General features: G+C 38.1%; 1 protein-coding gene across 1 annotated transcript in view; it reads right to left on the reverse strand.

The window, feature by feature from the left end:
• Positions 1-8365: 8365 nt before the first annotated feature.
• Positions 8366-14942, reverse strand: part of CDYL2 (chromodomain Y like 2) — a 59867-nt gene continuing 53290 nt past the window's right edge. Inside the window, exons 6-7 of the mRNA XM_039721418.1 lie at positions 14422-14565; positions 8366-12876 (exon numbers count right to left, since the gene is read on the reverse strand). Of these exons, the coding sequence (XP_039577352.1) occupies positions 12718-12876; positions 14422-14565 (303 nt within the window). The 3' untranslated portion in view covers positions 8366-12717. The remainder of the gene's footprint in view (positions 12877-14421; positions 14566-14942) is intronic.

The raw sequence follows: 14942 nt of genomic DNA on the forward strand, positions 1-14942 counted from the left end.
AATTTGCCCACTGTCTGTTCAGTTTTATAATTCTTAATTCTGTAGATCAGTGAGAGAAAGCAAACACAGTATTGGGATTTATGGGTCAGGACACTTGTCTGGGAGGGTGGGAATGAAGTTCCTGTTGTGCTTCAGCAGTGTCACTTTGTGGATTATTACATCTGGAAACCAAACTGTACAAGGGGAGTTCTAAAGAGATTGATGTGACTGTGTACAAATGGGTTTGAGCAAAAAGAGGTGCAGTAGATGCAACCTGGTCTCTGTTTCTTGGCTGGTGCTGCTCAGCAGTTTCCTTGATGACTCAGTTGCATGGTGAAATCAGCTTTCTGAATCCAAAGAACAGAAATGCCGTTTATAACAAGGGAAAGTTCTTTCTTGGTAATCTGTTCACAAAGTAGAACATTAACCCGCTGAATATCTTACTCCCTTAATACAAATGTCATCTTTCTTAATGTTCAAAGCACAGATTATACACAGGGAAAATTGGGAGGTCTTGCAGAATAGAAAGGTGAACATTTTAGAGCATTAGTTGACTTACAGGCTGAGAACCTCACCCCAAGCATGGGTTCAGCATTTTGTACTTGCTTGGTTATAATTCTTTTTATATCAGTTGAAGATGACCTATTTTTTCTAGTTGTGAGATTTGAATCTCTAAAAAATGAACCATTCTTGTCAAATGAACAAGACCTTCCTTCTGTTTTAAAAAGGCAGTTATTTTCATGCATATAATCTGTGGTCAGCTGTTTTAATTAAATAAAACAGACCAATGATTTAGTGGTTTTGTACATAGTCTGCAAGTAATACAAAGGCAAAAATAATCCAAATCCCTGCAAATCCAGTATCTCGGCCTGTTTTTTAAAAGGTGATAGGAGGGTTTGTGATCAAGAAAGAATGTTTTTAAACACACGGACATGTTAAGAATATGACTGTCTGAAAGGTGCATTACTGAGCACATGCTCACTGCCCTGCTGGACTCGGGCAGTGCTCATAAAAGCAGCACTTCGGTATTTTAAAAGGGATTTTTGTCACAGTTCTAGGTGAGCAAAGGTTTTGCCAATATACTGAAAGCTTGCCAGGGCAGACCCAAAAGACAGGTTCTCAAAGCAGCTCTGTGCATTTGGTACATAATTTCCATTGATGCAAAATTTGAAAAAAATCACAGAAGGAGATGCCTGGTATTTGACTTGGAAGGAGCCCTATTGCTGCCATGTCATTCCATGGATTCCCTAAAACACAAGTGCACCTCTGGCCTTGGGAATTCAGACGGGTTCAGTGGTGTGGAGATGTACTCTGTTAGTTTGCAACTAATAAAATAATTTATGTTGGAAGAGCCTGCCAAGCTTTAGCTTCACAGACAGTAAAATGAAAATATTCACAATTATTATCTATATTTATAAACTATTTGTCACTTTAGTAATTATATGAATGACACTTAGATTTTATTTAAGAACAAACAGGACCTTTTTTGGAACAGGGGCTCATGTTCATGGCAACCTGTCATTAGTCTAAAAGACACCAATGGCTATTATGGAGGAATTTAAAGATTTATAAAGAATATAAAGATCCTGCAAGCAATTTTGGGACCTACTAGATTGTCAGCTACTTACTGCATTTATACACAACTTGACAACTACTGTCATCACAAGAGGAGTTGCTAGAAAATCAAAATATCCCTGCTCTTGTTGTTACTGGTTTTTATCTTCTAGAGATAATAGTATAAATTATATCTGAAATATAAACATTTGTCTATGCAGTATTTTTATTTAATTCCTGTTATGGAGGCAGTCTTGTGCGTTTCAGCTTTACCCTTATGTGTTTTTTCCACTGAGCCTTTATCTTCATTGACACATTTTAAGTTCTAAATATTTGCATTTTCTTTTGGTTGAAATTCATTCTGGCTATGCCAAGTTCCTTTTGCCTACTTCATCTTTTGCTTACCCATGAAGAATTATACTTATCTCCCCACAGATAGCTGCAGCAGAACATTTTGGTACCTTCTCCACCAGGTTTACTCTTGAATTGTGAATGCCTGACCCTTAGACACGTCCTGTGGGGCAGCTCCCCTGTGGTGAGGTCAGTAAGTATTATCCTTCCTCACAGGCTCTTCCTTGTTTTCCTGGTGGTTTTTCATCATGACCCTGCAGAAGAGCTGCTGGCCTCACTGCTACTGCATGCTTATTTGTTCCTGTATGTGTGAAGAATATTTTCTTTTAATTTCTGTAGCTTCTGTGAGAGAAATTTAGAGTGTCCTTTTAAGTAAAAGCTTCTCCTCAGTGACTGAAAGTGTAAGCTTCACAGCTTGCCTGTGCCCTGGCACAGTGGACAGTGTACAGTGGACATTGGAATCCTTTCTGTTTTCAAATGGATTTGCATTGTGCATGAAAACTGAACGTGGTCTGTTGCAGAATGGTTTTGGCTCTCTTTTTTAGTAATTACATATCATTATACTGCTATTTAAATGCAACCTGCCTAAACATTTTGTTAGTACTTTACTACTTAATTACCAACTATTGCTGAAAACAGTCCCCATACTGAGACTCATTCCACTTAAGCATCCATACTAATGAAATGTAACACTCCTTTTGAAGGAATATATGACATTCTGTGGAATGTTTTTTCTTGGTTGGCTCTTGAAAGTGAGCCACTTATTTAGTGCTGAGTATCTGAAATTATTTTAAACAGTATCTGTTAATGCTTTCTGCATAAAAATTGATAATTATATAAATAAAATTCTCAACAATTATTCACATTATCTGGGTGAAGAGCCTTCATACAACAAGCTGTCAAGCTCAAAAGTGTTCAGATATTTCTGGTGCTAAATCAACAGTTGTGTTAGCCTTGTAGTGTCACTATATATGTAATTTCCTTTGCTTTCTGACTCTTCTGGTGTGTTCCATAGGTTCCAAGTGGTGTGGAATGGAATGACATGGAGATGTTTTAATTTCCCAGGGAGAAAAAAGAAAAACAAAAGGGTGTTTGGGTTTAGGAGAAAAGTTAAAGAATTTCCTATTTGTAAATGGATTTTTTTAAAAGAGAATTTTTAATGCAGGAGTGCTGGCTATATAAAATAGTGCTCTAGAGAGTTCTGGAGTTCTGTAGGATTTCTGGGAATTAGTGTTGTTATAATTATGGAAGATTACTTAGAGCCTTCTGCATACAAGAAAGATGTGTCTTGACTTTTTTCCATCAACTGCAAGCTTAATACTGCACACTGACAATCTTTTAAATTTCTGTTTGCTCCAAAATCTCAGATGGAGGCATTTAGCAGCATGCATGGGTAATTTGCTTTCTAAACTGAAATTCTGCAGGACTTGGTTCTCTTCTCACACTTCTGTAGGTCAAGTGCAACCCATGGCAGAATCCTTCACAGTGAGTGACATTGGTTTCTCATGAAGTTATTCTTTGGTCAGAGTTCTGGATTTCCAGTCTGTAAGATGATGAAGGGAAATGTGGTGTTTGAAGAGAAAATCTCCTTCCTGCTGCTGTGTTCTTCTGTGGGACATTGCCATCTTTTAATGTCCTAGATTCTGGTCAGCCATTTGAGCTCACAGTCAGCTCAAATTTATCTCCTTTGGCTCAGATGTGTCTGTGCAATCTGCAGCCCCTGCTGCTGTTGTTAACATCTGGCAGAAGACAGAGCTGAAGGATGGGGGAAAGTCTTTCTGGCTACTCCATCAGGGTTTGTCAGGCTTTGTCTCAATGCCATAGGTGATGGTTTTTTCTAAACTTTGACTTAGACTTTATGAGGGCCATTAGATGGGAGAAAAGACTTTCATAGATCTCTGAAGGGACACTTTCTGTGTTTCCACTGTGGACATACTTGGTGTCTACACAAACTAATTCTTATCTCTGCCATTTCACAGCCCAGGCTTAATCAGGGCAGGCCAAGCTAACAGCAAATGGGTGATACTGGCTGTGAGTTGAGTTCCTGGAGGAGATGGCTCAGGCCATGGAGGTCAGTGGGGCCAGATGTGTAAGAAAACTGCTTTCTGTAGGCATCTGTAGGCTCAAGCAGCAGAGCTGGCTGTCCTCAGCCATAACTGGGAACTGTATCTGTTCCCTAATGGGGGCAAGCTGTAAATTCACAGCTGCTCTATAATTATCCTTAACTAACACTGAAGGTAATAACTGGAGTCTTTTCTCCCCTCTCCTTTCCCCTCCTCCCCAGGTGTCCAAAGTGGTTATTTACACCTGTGAGGAGTGAGTAAGAAAGTAGGTATAAAATGCTGTCATTCAGGTTTGGCAGTGTTTAACAACCTTGTAAATGAGTGTTCAAATCTTCAGGTGGATCATTGAGTACTCATTCAAATATATATTTTTTAAATCCTCACTTTTTAATGCTCTTTTTCCATCCTGAATTGAGTACCTAGAGTGATCATGCACAGTGATGCTTCAGTGGGGAATTTTTTGCAATGGGTTAATTTAAAAATGATTTAGGAAATCTTGTGATTTCATCAACCACTCCACAAGAATACTGTGAAGCAAAGTCGTGTGCACAGATACTCCTTTGGGAATAGGACAGATGAGTTCAACTGTATTTTCATTAGGAAAATGTACTCCTTTTTTATCTGTGCAAGTATTAAATATTACCAATTCTAATGCTCTTGTGAAACCCTTCAGCATTCACTCTTGCCAGGGTTATCACTGGGATTTTGGTCAGAGTAAGGATTTTAGGGCTGCACTGGTATGTGTTCATGAACCTTTTTCTCATTAGTTTGCTGTTTGCTATTTTCTTAAGTGTTTGTCCTAATTTAGAATTTGAGAAATTCTGTGAAATTGCCTGCATTAGTGGTTAAAAAGTTGCAATACATTTTTGCATTTTTATAGCGTACTTTCATTCTGTTAATAAGAAGAATGTTCTCTGAGTGAGGGTTAAATGCCTCACTCCTGCCTTGATTCCCTCCCCTGCCTGCTGACTCACCATTTCACTGGCACACAGCCATGGTGCAGTTGTGGAGTGTGTTTACCAAGTGCTTGAATCACAAATGGAGAGCTGTTGGATTTTCTCATACTTGAAATGGTTGGGAAAAGTTTTAGCCTTTCAAATCAACCACATTGCAGACTGTTCCTTTAAAGCTCAGTTTTAATTTTTGAATATATTTTCAGATGAAAAGCATTTATTTAAAAAGCATCATTTAGAAGGAGACAGTGTCTTTGTGTTCTAACCAGTTACAGCCATATATGGAAGGTGAGTCCTACCAGGTCTAACTGCTTTGGGATATTCCTTTCCAACTGGCATCCATTAGCATCCATTTACTGCTACATGTAAATACCTGAAGAAGAAAATTTGCTGTTTTTCTGGTCTGATGAAGGCAGGTTGCTGGGGGTGGGGTGGTGTTATCAGCACCGTGTCTGGGGCTTTGTCAGATGCCCTGGCCATGGGCATAAGGAGCTTGTGGGTTGCTTTATAGTTAATAAATTACATGGCTTCAGACCTCATTCTGGGAGCAGCCCTATGCAAAGGAGTGATGAAAGGTCATTACATGAAAACTCAGGGCAGCACCACAGATCTCAGTGAGGCTTGCTCTCAGAAATAAAGGGAAACTCTGGAGCCCACAGTCCAGCCAGTGGGATGCTGCTGCCAGCCATCAAAGCTGTGCTCATCTGCCCTTTGGAGCAGGAGCATCCCTCAGCCATCAGGAGTTTGGAGTTGTTGCTCATTTTGAGTGTAATGGGCAAAAAGTAGATGGAAGGGAGTTGTTTATCAGAGTCTGAGCCCCTGAAAAAGTTGCTGCAGCTGCATATAAAATAAACAAGTGAGAGGCTAAAGTAATTAGACATGGGAAGAATTTTATGTGAATTCCTGTATTCATTTAATGCAAGTGATTACCCCAGAACCTGGTGGGCAGCATATGGAGTAAGCAGGCATCTGGAAGGGCAGCAGTAGGAAACTGTAGATCTTTTTTGAGTAATAGATAGTGTAGTACTTATTTACAGACACATCAGAAGCACATTTCTGGATGACTGTGAATAACTTATTTCTAGATGATAGTAATTAACTCAGTTCTAACGAGTCAAGATTGCTGCTTAGTGTTTAAATAATTTTTCATTCTAGAAACTCCAATGTTACATGAAGCTTTTTATTTCATCTTTGGAAGCAGCAGCAGTTCAACAGCCCTTGTTTCAAACATGACTCCTGGTTGCAAAGAGCATTTTTCACTTTTCTCTTCACTGTTGTTCACCAATATATTTCTATTTATGACCAATGTATAAAATCAGTTTCACAGATGTGTTAAACAGTCATCCAGAATTCAAGTTGATAAATGTGACTGAAGAGTTGAGAAAGGTTAAAACACAGCAGGGCATGACTTTCTACTCAGAGAAGTCAGCAAAAACATTGAAAATGTTTCTTTAGAAGCAAGTGAAGTCAGGAGGAGGATCTCCATTGATGCTGGTGGCTCTTGACTTGGATCCATGGGGTTTGTTCAAGTGACACCAGTATCATGAAGTGATAAGGAAAGGTAATACAGTCCAATATAGAATTTTTAAAGTTACTAAATACAAAATGTTTCATTTTCTCAAAATGAAAATTGCCTTCTTTCTCCCATAGTACTCTTAACTGTTCCAGATGAAAATTACTGAGTCACTAGACAGACTTAATAATTGGAATTTAACCAAGTTTTTAACAGTCCTATTTTTATTATATATCTGTAGTGACCAAATTTGTAAAACCAAGGAAAGAGTATAAATTAAAGCAAAGTGGTGCTAACAGAGATTAAATGGTTTGAATTCTAGAGGGGGTTGTTAGTCTGGCTTTTTTAGTAATCTGAAACTCTCCACACTATGACTGAAGATTGGTTTTGAGGTTAAGTCAGAGTTGTGAAGTCATGTTATGTTTGATTAAATTTTACTTCTGAGGGAGTTTCATGACAAATAAGACACCCAAGGAGCGGTGAATTCCTGAAGTTAATATGTCCAGAATGAAACCTGACTTTTTCCTTTGAAACCAAACTGTCCCCTAGTCCAGCTTCTGACAATTGTTTTGCTTTGAACTCCTCCAGTGTTTAAAATTGTCTTTCTGTTTTTTTCACATGCTGTCATTTGCTTTCAGAACCTTTCCTTGTTCTTGCCATGTGCAATATTGTTTCTTTTTTCAAAATGAGAAGTGGCACATCTTAGTGCATGCAGAGCTTTGTCCTGTTTTTATACCTTAATTGGGATTAATACCTTCCTGTTCTTTTATACATGCAATTACTTCTTTATATTTACTTAACAGATTCCTCTTCCATGTAATTTGTGTATTAATTTGCTGCAAAAAGGACTGACATTTGAAAAAGCTTGAAACCCCCTCCTCCAAATATTTGGATGAAGTTTTTAATTTTAAAGAATTTTGCTTTTTTAAAAAATGAAATTTAAAAAAATTAAAATTAAATTCACATGATGACAATTTGTGTCAAAACTAAACCAAACTTATCAATAAAACTGTTAGACAGGAAAGGTGTCACACCCTGTTCATCATGTGCATGTTGCTCACAGTCCATTGGATGCTACAGTAAATTAATTCCTGACAAGAGTCACTGTAATAAATAATTGGATTTGTTGATAGTGAAGCAAGATTAAATTGCTCAATCCTCTACTCCAAATAGCTGACCACAGTTTTTTACTAACAGCGCCTGTCAGTTTAAAGCCAACCAATATAATTGCCAGAACATAATTGTTTCCTTTGAGTGAAGTGTAGGTAATTTTTTCAGACCTCGTTATATAGCTGGGCTGGCTAACCTTGGCTCTCTGTAAAAATATCCTTCCTTTTCTGCCCCAGGCAGAAGTAATTTACAGTTGCTCTTCTAATCACAGGAGATACATGATTGCAAATAGCATTTGTGGGTGTTTTGGACAAAGAATCCCCTGGTGCACAAGAGCCCCTGGCAAGAGTGTTGTCTGGAGCCTTGTGGGGGGCCCACGGACTGATCCACCTTCTCCTGCAGCAGGCTGGGGCTGGCCTGAGTCTTGGCCCTCCTGGCAAACACCACTTCAAAATCAAATTCCTTCATGTGGAGCCAAAATCCTGCCTGGAGCAGCTGGTTCTGGGCAGGAATGCTTTAGGTGCTGTGCACATATCAAGTAGTGGGAGTGATAATGGTGTCCTAGAAGTGCCTTTGTGAGACAGTTCTTGCTGGTTTTCTTGGACTTGATCAAGAAATGGTAATTGAAATGGATCATAATTGATTTCTGAGAGTTCTTAATGCAGTGTCTCTTAGTGCCCTGGGTTTTGCCATTTGAAAAAAATTAATTTTCTTTGAAAAGCCCGCTGTGTTCCTGGTCTCTTTGGAAAGGCAGGAGCCTGTGAATAGTATTATCATATATCATGACTACCACTTATCACATTCATTCTGATTCTGTAAAACTGAAAATCACTGCAGTGAAATGAAGTTTCAATGTTTTTATTCAAAGCAGCTTCTCACAATGTATAAATACTGCATATTAACACACATGAAAAATACAACTTCTAAGGCACCCAGAAATGTGTCCATACACTAGTTACAGGACCATCAACAAATAAATTGTGTACAATTTGATCTAGACAGTCAATATTTGATATATCAGAAGATACAAGTCCCTCAGTACTGTACCAGTTTCAGAAAATATTTACAACACTGTGATATAGGGGTGCCTGTACCCTTATAATATTATAATATGTACTCATCATTACAAATATTAGAAACTGTTTTAGTCTGTTCCATGGCATTCTGACAAAATAACTTAAGGGCCTAATTTGCAAAGTTCTACAATTAATTATTTGTGCAAGTTCTGAAAATAAATTTACATTGACATAACTTGTGAATTTTTGGTTCTTTGCTTCATCTCAGAGGTTTGGTAATAAGCCTTACCAATAGACATGCCATCCTAGCTGAACATCACTCCTTTCCCAATAGCTCAGTGGATACATCTTTCCCCCTTACACCTGACATGGATGAGGATGCAGTGTTTGAAGCAGAAAGAGACTGTTTGATCTTCGGTACAAATGTCAAACTAGTTCACTGGCAAAGGAACTAATGCTTGATTAGAATAATGCAATTCTTTGGTCCTTTGTTTTTTATGGAAGGCATAACATTTTTATTCACTAAAAATCGAAATCCTGTCTGTGAGCAAGCAAGCTAGTGAATGACTTTCAGTGTAGTATTTAAAATAGCAGTAAAGAGATTTAATATGGCTTAAAACATACGGTTAATTGGGCAGACACAGATAACACATCGAGGATAGCGAGTACCCAAATGTACTATGATAAGATTGTCTATAAGTCTCTTATGTAAACTTCTTTAGTGTCTCCTAAAGAGTGCTGGCTTTAGCCAGATTTGACTTTTATAGACCCAGCCACACAAAGCCTGAGATTAAACTACCATGGTTGGGAGCACAAATGCACAGTTTATATATAACAAAGCCCATGCTGACAAGTCTACCTATGTTGTTCAAAAGAAACAACCCGTATTACCCTTTTCACAAGAAAAACTTAAGGCCCTGTACTCTGATTTGCTAACTTTCTTCCAGCAATTATTTGGGGAAGTCCTTAGTGCTGCATAAGCAATTATGCAGCTTTAAAGATTTCTTGTACCTAATGGTAAGGCTTATTCACAAATGCAATGCATTTATAAATTATATTTAAAACTGTAAAGGCTGGCAAAATAATTAAAAAACCCAAAACCAAACATAAAACAAACCCCAACCAAAACTGTTTGTTCATCCCTAGCATTAAAAGAGCATTTTATTCTAATGAAAAACTATTGGCACAAAACCATTATATTATAGATTAAAAGAACAGTTCATAGTAGTGAAAAAGATTGCCTAAAACGCATACCCTAACCTACCACAGAAATATAAAAGTTTATATTTTGAAAATATATACTGTATTAAAGTTTGTAAGCTTATTTATTTAAACAGAAATGTACTGAAATAGTAAACTAAGCAACACTTATCTACAGCAAAAATATACATGCAGGACAACACAAAATAAATTGCTTACCTTTAATATCTACAAATGCAAAACTGTAGAATTTTAAAGATTGTACAAAACAATTTACACAAGAATAAAATAACATACTTAAACAACAAATTGCATTTTTCATCTTAAATACTGTGAATATTAGTAAAGGTACCCAGACTAATATGTACAGTACATCTAGATATCTGAATACCTAGTAAGGATAGAAACACAAGAGAAAATTCAGATTCTGATATTTAAATACTGGAAAAGAAGCTTTCAACATTGTTATTACTCTTTTTTGAAGGGAAAATAGATTCCATGAAAACTAGATTGTAACTGTATAGATATGAATAATTAAAAATGTTAACTATGGTTAGCGCTTGCTTTAATGGAAAAATAATTATAGAAAATGTATTTCAACCATTCCTTTGTCATAAAAAATGCTAAGATACAGATATCTGAAAATTCAGATGAAATGGTGCAGTTTAAAAGATCCAACAATGTAAGATTCTTCTCTGTTTGCAAATCTCATTCGGAACGCATTCCTTCACATTGCTGAGCAATCTTGCTATATTTATCTACAAAAACTAAGCATAGTATTGAAATAAACTTCCTAAAATCTTATTAACACATGACTAGGATTTATGGCTCTCTGGACGGGAATAAAGGAAATGAAGGAAACTGAGGAACCGTGGTACTTTCCATTGCCTTTTTTGATTTTTCTGAAGGTGTATGCTGGAGGCCTGATCGTGCAAACTCATGTGTGTGTGTGTGTGTGTGTGGTTTTCACTCGGGGAATCCCTCTTTTTCCAGGTGACTCCATGTGCACCTGCCCCACCGGGGGCCCGGGGCTCGATCCAACGCACCCCGTGCACTGCTGGCAGGTTGTGGACCAAAGCAAGGGTAGCTATAAAAACAAGTGGTGCATCCATCACTTCAAATAGTTATTGAAAGAGTTCTCTTTCAGTCATTTTAAAATAAGATAATGGTTTAAATAAGTTTTTTTTAAAAAAAAACATTTTAAACAGGCTAATTAGAAGCCAGATTCTGTCTTTTTAATGAAGAATTTCCATGAGAACTTCTTCATTTAGGGTAATGATTTCCTTAAAATTTAGTGGTACAATCAGGGCATAAAAACAGCGCTTCTAATTATTTGTGAAAAAAGAAATGTTACATTAATATGTTGAAGGCTACTGTTTACTGTAGTCACCTGTTCATTAACTTTACAAAGGCTTTGTTGAAATTCTTTATGGAAATGCTGAGGGAGAAAGCTGAGCGGCCTCATTTGCAGAGGTTTAAATCATAATAAGTCACTGAGCTCAAGGATGGAGAGCAAGTGCACAAATTACAAAGCAAACAAATGTGCAAAGCTTCTGCTTCAAGAGGTTTCAATTTGGGCGTACTATGATGGCAGGTGAAGTCTCAGAGCATGCTCCTGTCCTTTCCACAATAACTGCCCATAGCAGGAAGGAACTGAGAGGGATCCAGTGTTCAGAAGTCAGTCAGTGTCACTGAACAGTACTAGGATCACATTCCAAAAGGGCAGATTGGATTTTCCTTGTTTATTGTGGACTGCTTTTATGGATAGCCATAAGTTCTTGTAACAGGTGGTGGGGTGGCCAGATGTGGAGAGCTGGGAAAAGCAAAACAAAACCTCTGCCTCCACTGAGTTCAATGCCTAGCACCTTGTATAAACTGCTGGCCCACACCCAAAGGCCTCCAGAGCAGAAATTATCTCACACCTGAGGAATCAGGCAACTAGACTAAGGCTCAAAAGGATTTGCTTTTAGACTTCAGACCATAAGGGGTGTTTAAACCTGAAAAACAGTACGATGCCACGCAACGGCACCACTCACCCTGTTACTGATAGCCGGCTAACAGAGTATAGTAAACTTAAATAAAGCATCTGGTTGGCGAGCCCTTCAGTGCTCCTCAAGAAGGCAGAAAGTGAAGAGAGACTTAAGGGGGACTCACTGTGTCAGAACCCACTTTTTTTCTCTTAACCCTGGTAAATGAATCTGTTTTCATACATTTTTTGTACAGTTTTACACATAGAGGAGCATGCACGTGGCTGTTTCATTTACTGCCCACAATATTCTGTGGGTTTTCTATATATTTTTTATTTTTCTACTCACTTTGCTGCTAAAAATGTGTTTGCATTCTCATGTGATACCTTTAATTCAGTCAAAAGGGTAATATGAAAATAAGATCTGTGATCAATAAACAGCTGAATATGAACACAAAATAAATAAGTTAAATAAATTTTAACAAAGAAAAAATTCTAGAAGTTTTTGTAAACTAACTTTACATATTATACATATAAATTATCAGATTTTTCAATTAAACTGTTAGAAAAAAATAATTAACATATTTCTAATGTATGGTTTTTGGGTCTACCAAAGGTCATGCTGACCCGGATTTTAGACTGAGCCCTCTGTGTCAGCCCAGATGTGCTGCAACAGCAAGAATAAGTTAAGAAGGACAGACAAAATAAACAAAAGGTGGGTGAGCCTTGCTGGGCCTCAGTGGTGCTTCTCAGCACATGGAATGTAGAGTTGGATGTGGATGAGCAATGTGAAAGATGCAGCCTCTGCACAGGTTACGTGCACTGAACGCCTGCCCACGTCTTGGTTACACGAAATCAAACCGGCTACAAGCAGCTGTGTAGCTCACACAGCCACAGGCATTGGGGTCACGTCACAAATTCCTCACCGATGCATTGCCTCTGCTTCTCAAACATGGTCATGTCTGACTCTGGTCACAACTGGAGCAATTTCTCTTTAAGTTAGGCCAAGATCTCAGACTTCATAAATTTTGTCTTGCAAGTAGCTGAATAATGAATCCAGTCCTTTGGAAGAACTCCACAGCTGTTTTAACATCTGACACTCCTTCTCGTTCACCTCTTCAAGTCCGGACTTCAGGAAGCTCCGCACGAGACATTTGGACTCTTCCAATACCTAAAGCCAAAATACGACTCAGTATTTTATTCTGAATCTGAAAAAATTACTATGGATAATGGTGTGACCAGCATTTTCAGACTTCTGACTCTGTTTGACAATCTAAATAACTCTTTTGGGCACAGAAATTACTTTTGATTTCTAGCCACAACTCCACTTGCTGATAGTCAGCATCTTTAAGAACTGAGGTTGATGGGCCAGTGCCAGGTTTTTAAAAGATTGAGGGATTCTAAAGTACCTTAGTTTATTGAAGGTCTGCCAGTAATAATTCCTACATTACTGATTTTCTGAGGACAAGAGATTTAATATAAATAACACAGAGTTCTGTGGGAAGGGAGGTGCATTCTCTTCACTCAGCTTTGTCAAGACCTTCATGTTAAGCCCAGTTTCTGTGTTGTGGGTTTCAACACTGCTATTGCAAAGTTAACTTGAGTAAATGGTGTTGATAGCAAATCAAGGGCCATATGCATTTTTAGTGGTCTGTTTGTGAACATGTCTTTGAAGCTTTATCTTTGTCCACAAGTCAGCAATGGTCTTTCTAAGACGTCTTGAGAAAATTTCATTGAGAGCCAATAGCAGTGAGGGAAGGAAGAATTCACAGTAAAGCCCAGAGGTTTTCCCAACTCAAATAATACATGTTATATCAGCATCATCAAATAAAATTCTGCTACATTTCCAGAGAGTTTCATTCTCAATGTTTTCTGTGAGATCTAATCTACACTTTGTTTAATTAAAAATCTCTTGTGTCTCTACCTCCTTTTACAGCAGATCTTTTAAATGAAACTGAGGGATGCTGAGACAGTTTCAGACATAGGAAATACAGCAAGAAACTATAACAATTTTCACTTTAATTACTACAGTTTTATTGCAGCCAGTATCACTTTCTTCACTGCATGTTTTTTAAACAAGGATCTGCCCAGAATAGAAGTACATCTGCCTGAAGGGAAAAACCTCTAGGAAGATAGAAGAGGATTTTCTTTCAACTTTTGTGTACACAAAAGGAAAGTTATAATACACTGTGACCAGAATGTGTTCAAATCCCTCTTGTCTGGATCTCACCTCTCCTTCACAGCAGAGCTTAGCTGGCTCTATCCTACCCTTCTGGGATGCTGCGTGGAACATTCTGCAGCAGCAGGAACTGTGCAGGTGCAGAAAGAAGGCAGATTCAGCTGAAATCCTGTCCTGTAGGCCAGGACAAAGTGAAGAGCAAATCTGTTTTCTTACAGGTTTCCCAGTACAGGCGTAGAGTTTCAGACTGTTACACCTTCATGAAGGAAACCTGTGCTAAAATCTTTCAAAATCTGGGGCAAAGAGATTGAACTCATTGAACAAATGCCAATATTGTGAAAAGAAAATAACTCCCCCCAACCCTGATCCCTGAAAAATGAGAAACTCCATGAGCTCACTGATCCCTATCCAGGTTTTCTGATGTCAGCCTTCTTTCACAGGAATGCTTGTGGAAACTGAGGTTCCACATGTGACGAGCCTTGGGAGCACACCTTACCTCTGTGAAATGTCATTTAATGAGGGAGTTTGATTTCTTACCACTGCACTGCAGGATGCCATTTCTTTCACTCGTAGCATCACTTCTTGGCTAAATGTTGTTGGCCAAAATACTTGTGACACCAGTCCTCTGCTGCAGGCTTCCTGTGCTGTCAGCTTTCTCCCACAGAACAACATTTCATTTGCCTGTGAAACCAAAAGACTCTGGTAATCTTGGGTTATAATTCCCTTCAAATTTTTCCCATACTTGCCTGCTATTTTTACGATTAAATTACAAATGTTCTTCTGTATCTTTCCATACTGCAAAATACTTTAAAAGGAGTTTCAGTAGCTATTTAAGGATTGTGCAGGTGGCCAGAGCACAGCATGGGTTTAATTTAAGAGAAATGTGCTGGCATGCATGGTGAATCTGTATTGCTGATCTTACAAGAGTAACTAACTATCAGTGATACTGTGTGGAGAGTCATGGAATCCAGTAGGAAATATCTGTGGGGCAAATTCTGATTTATTATACTGGTAAAAGCTAAGCAGTCTTACTGGAATCATTGTGGATTATCTTTAAA

The sequence above is a fragment of the Passer montanus genome, unplaced genomic scaffold (genome assembly GCF_014805655.1).
Source record: "Passer montanus isolate IOZ18808 unplaced genomic scaffold, ASM1480565v1 scaffold45, whole genome shotgun sequence".
In the NCBI taxonomy this organism is placed as follows: Eukaryota; Metazoa; Chordata; class Aves; order Passeriformes; family Passeridae; genus Passer; species Passer montanus.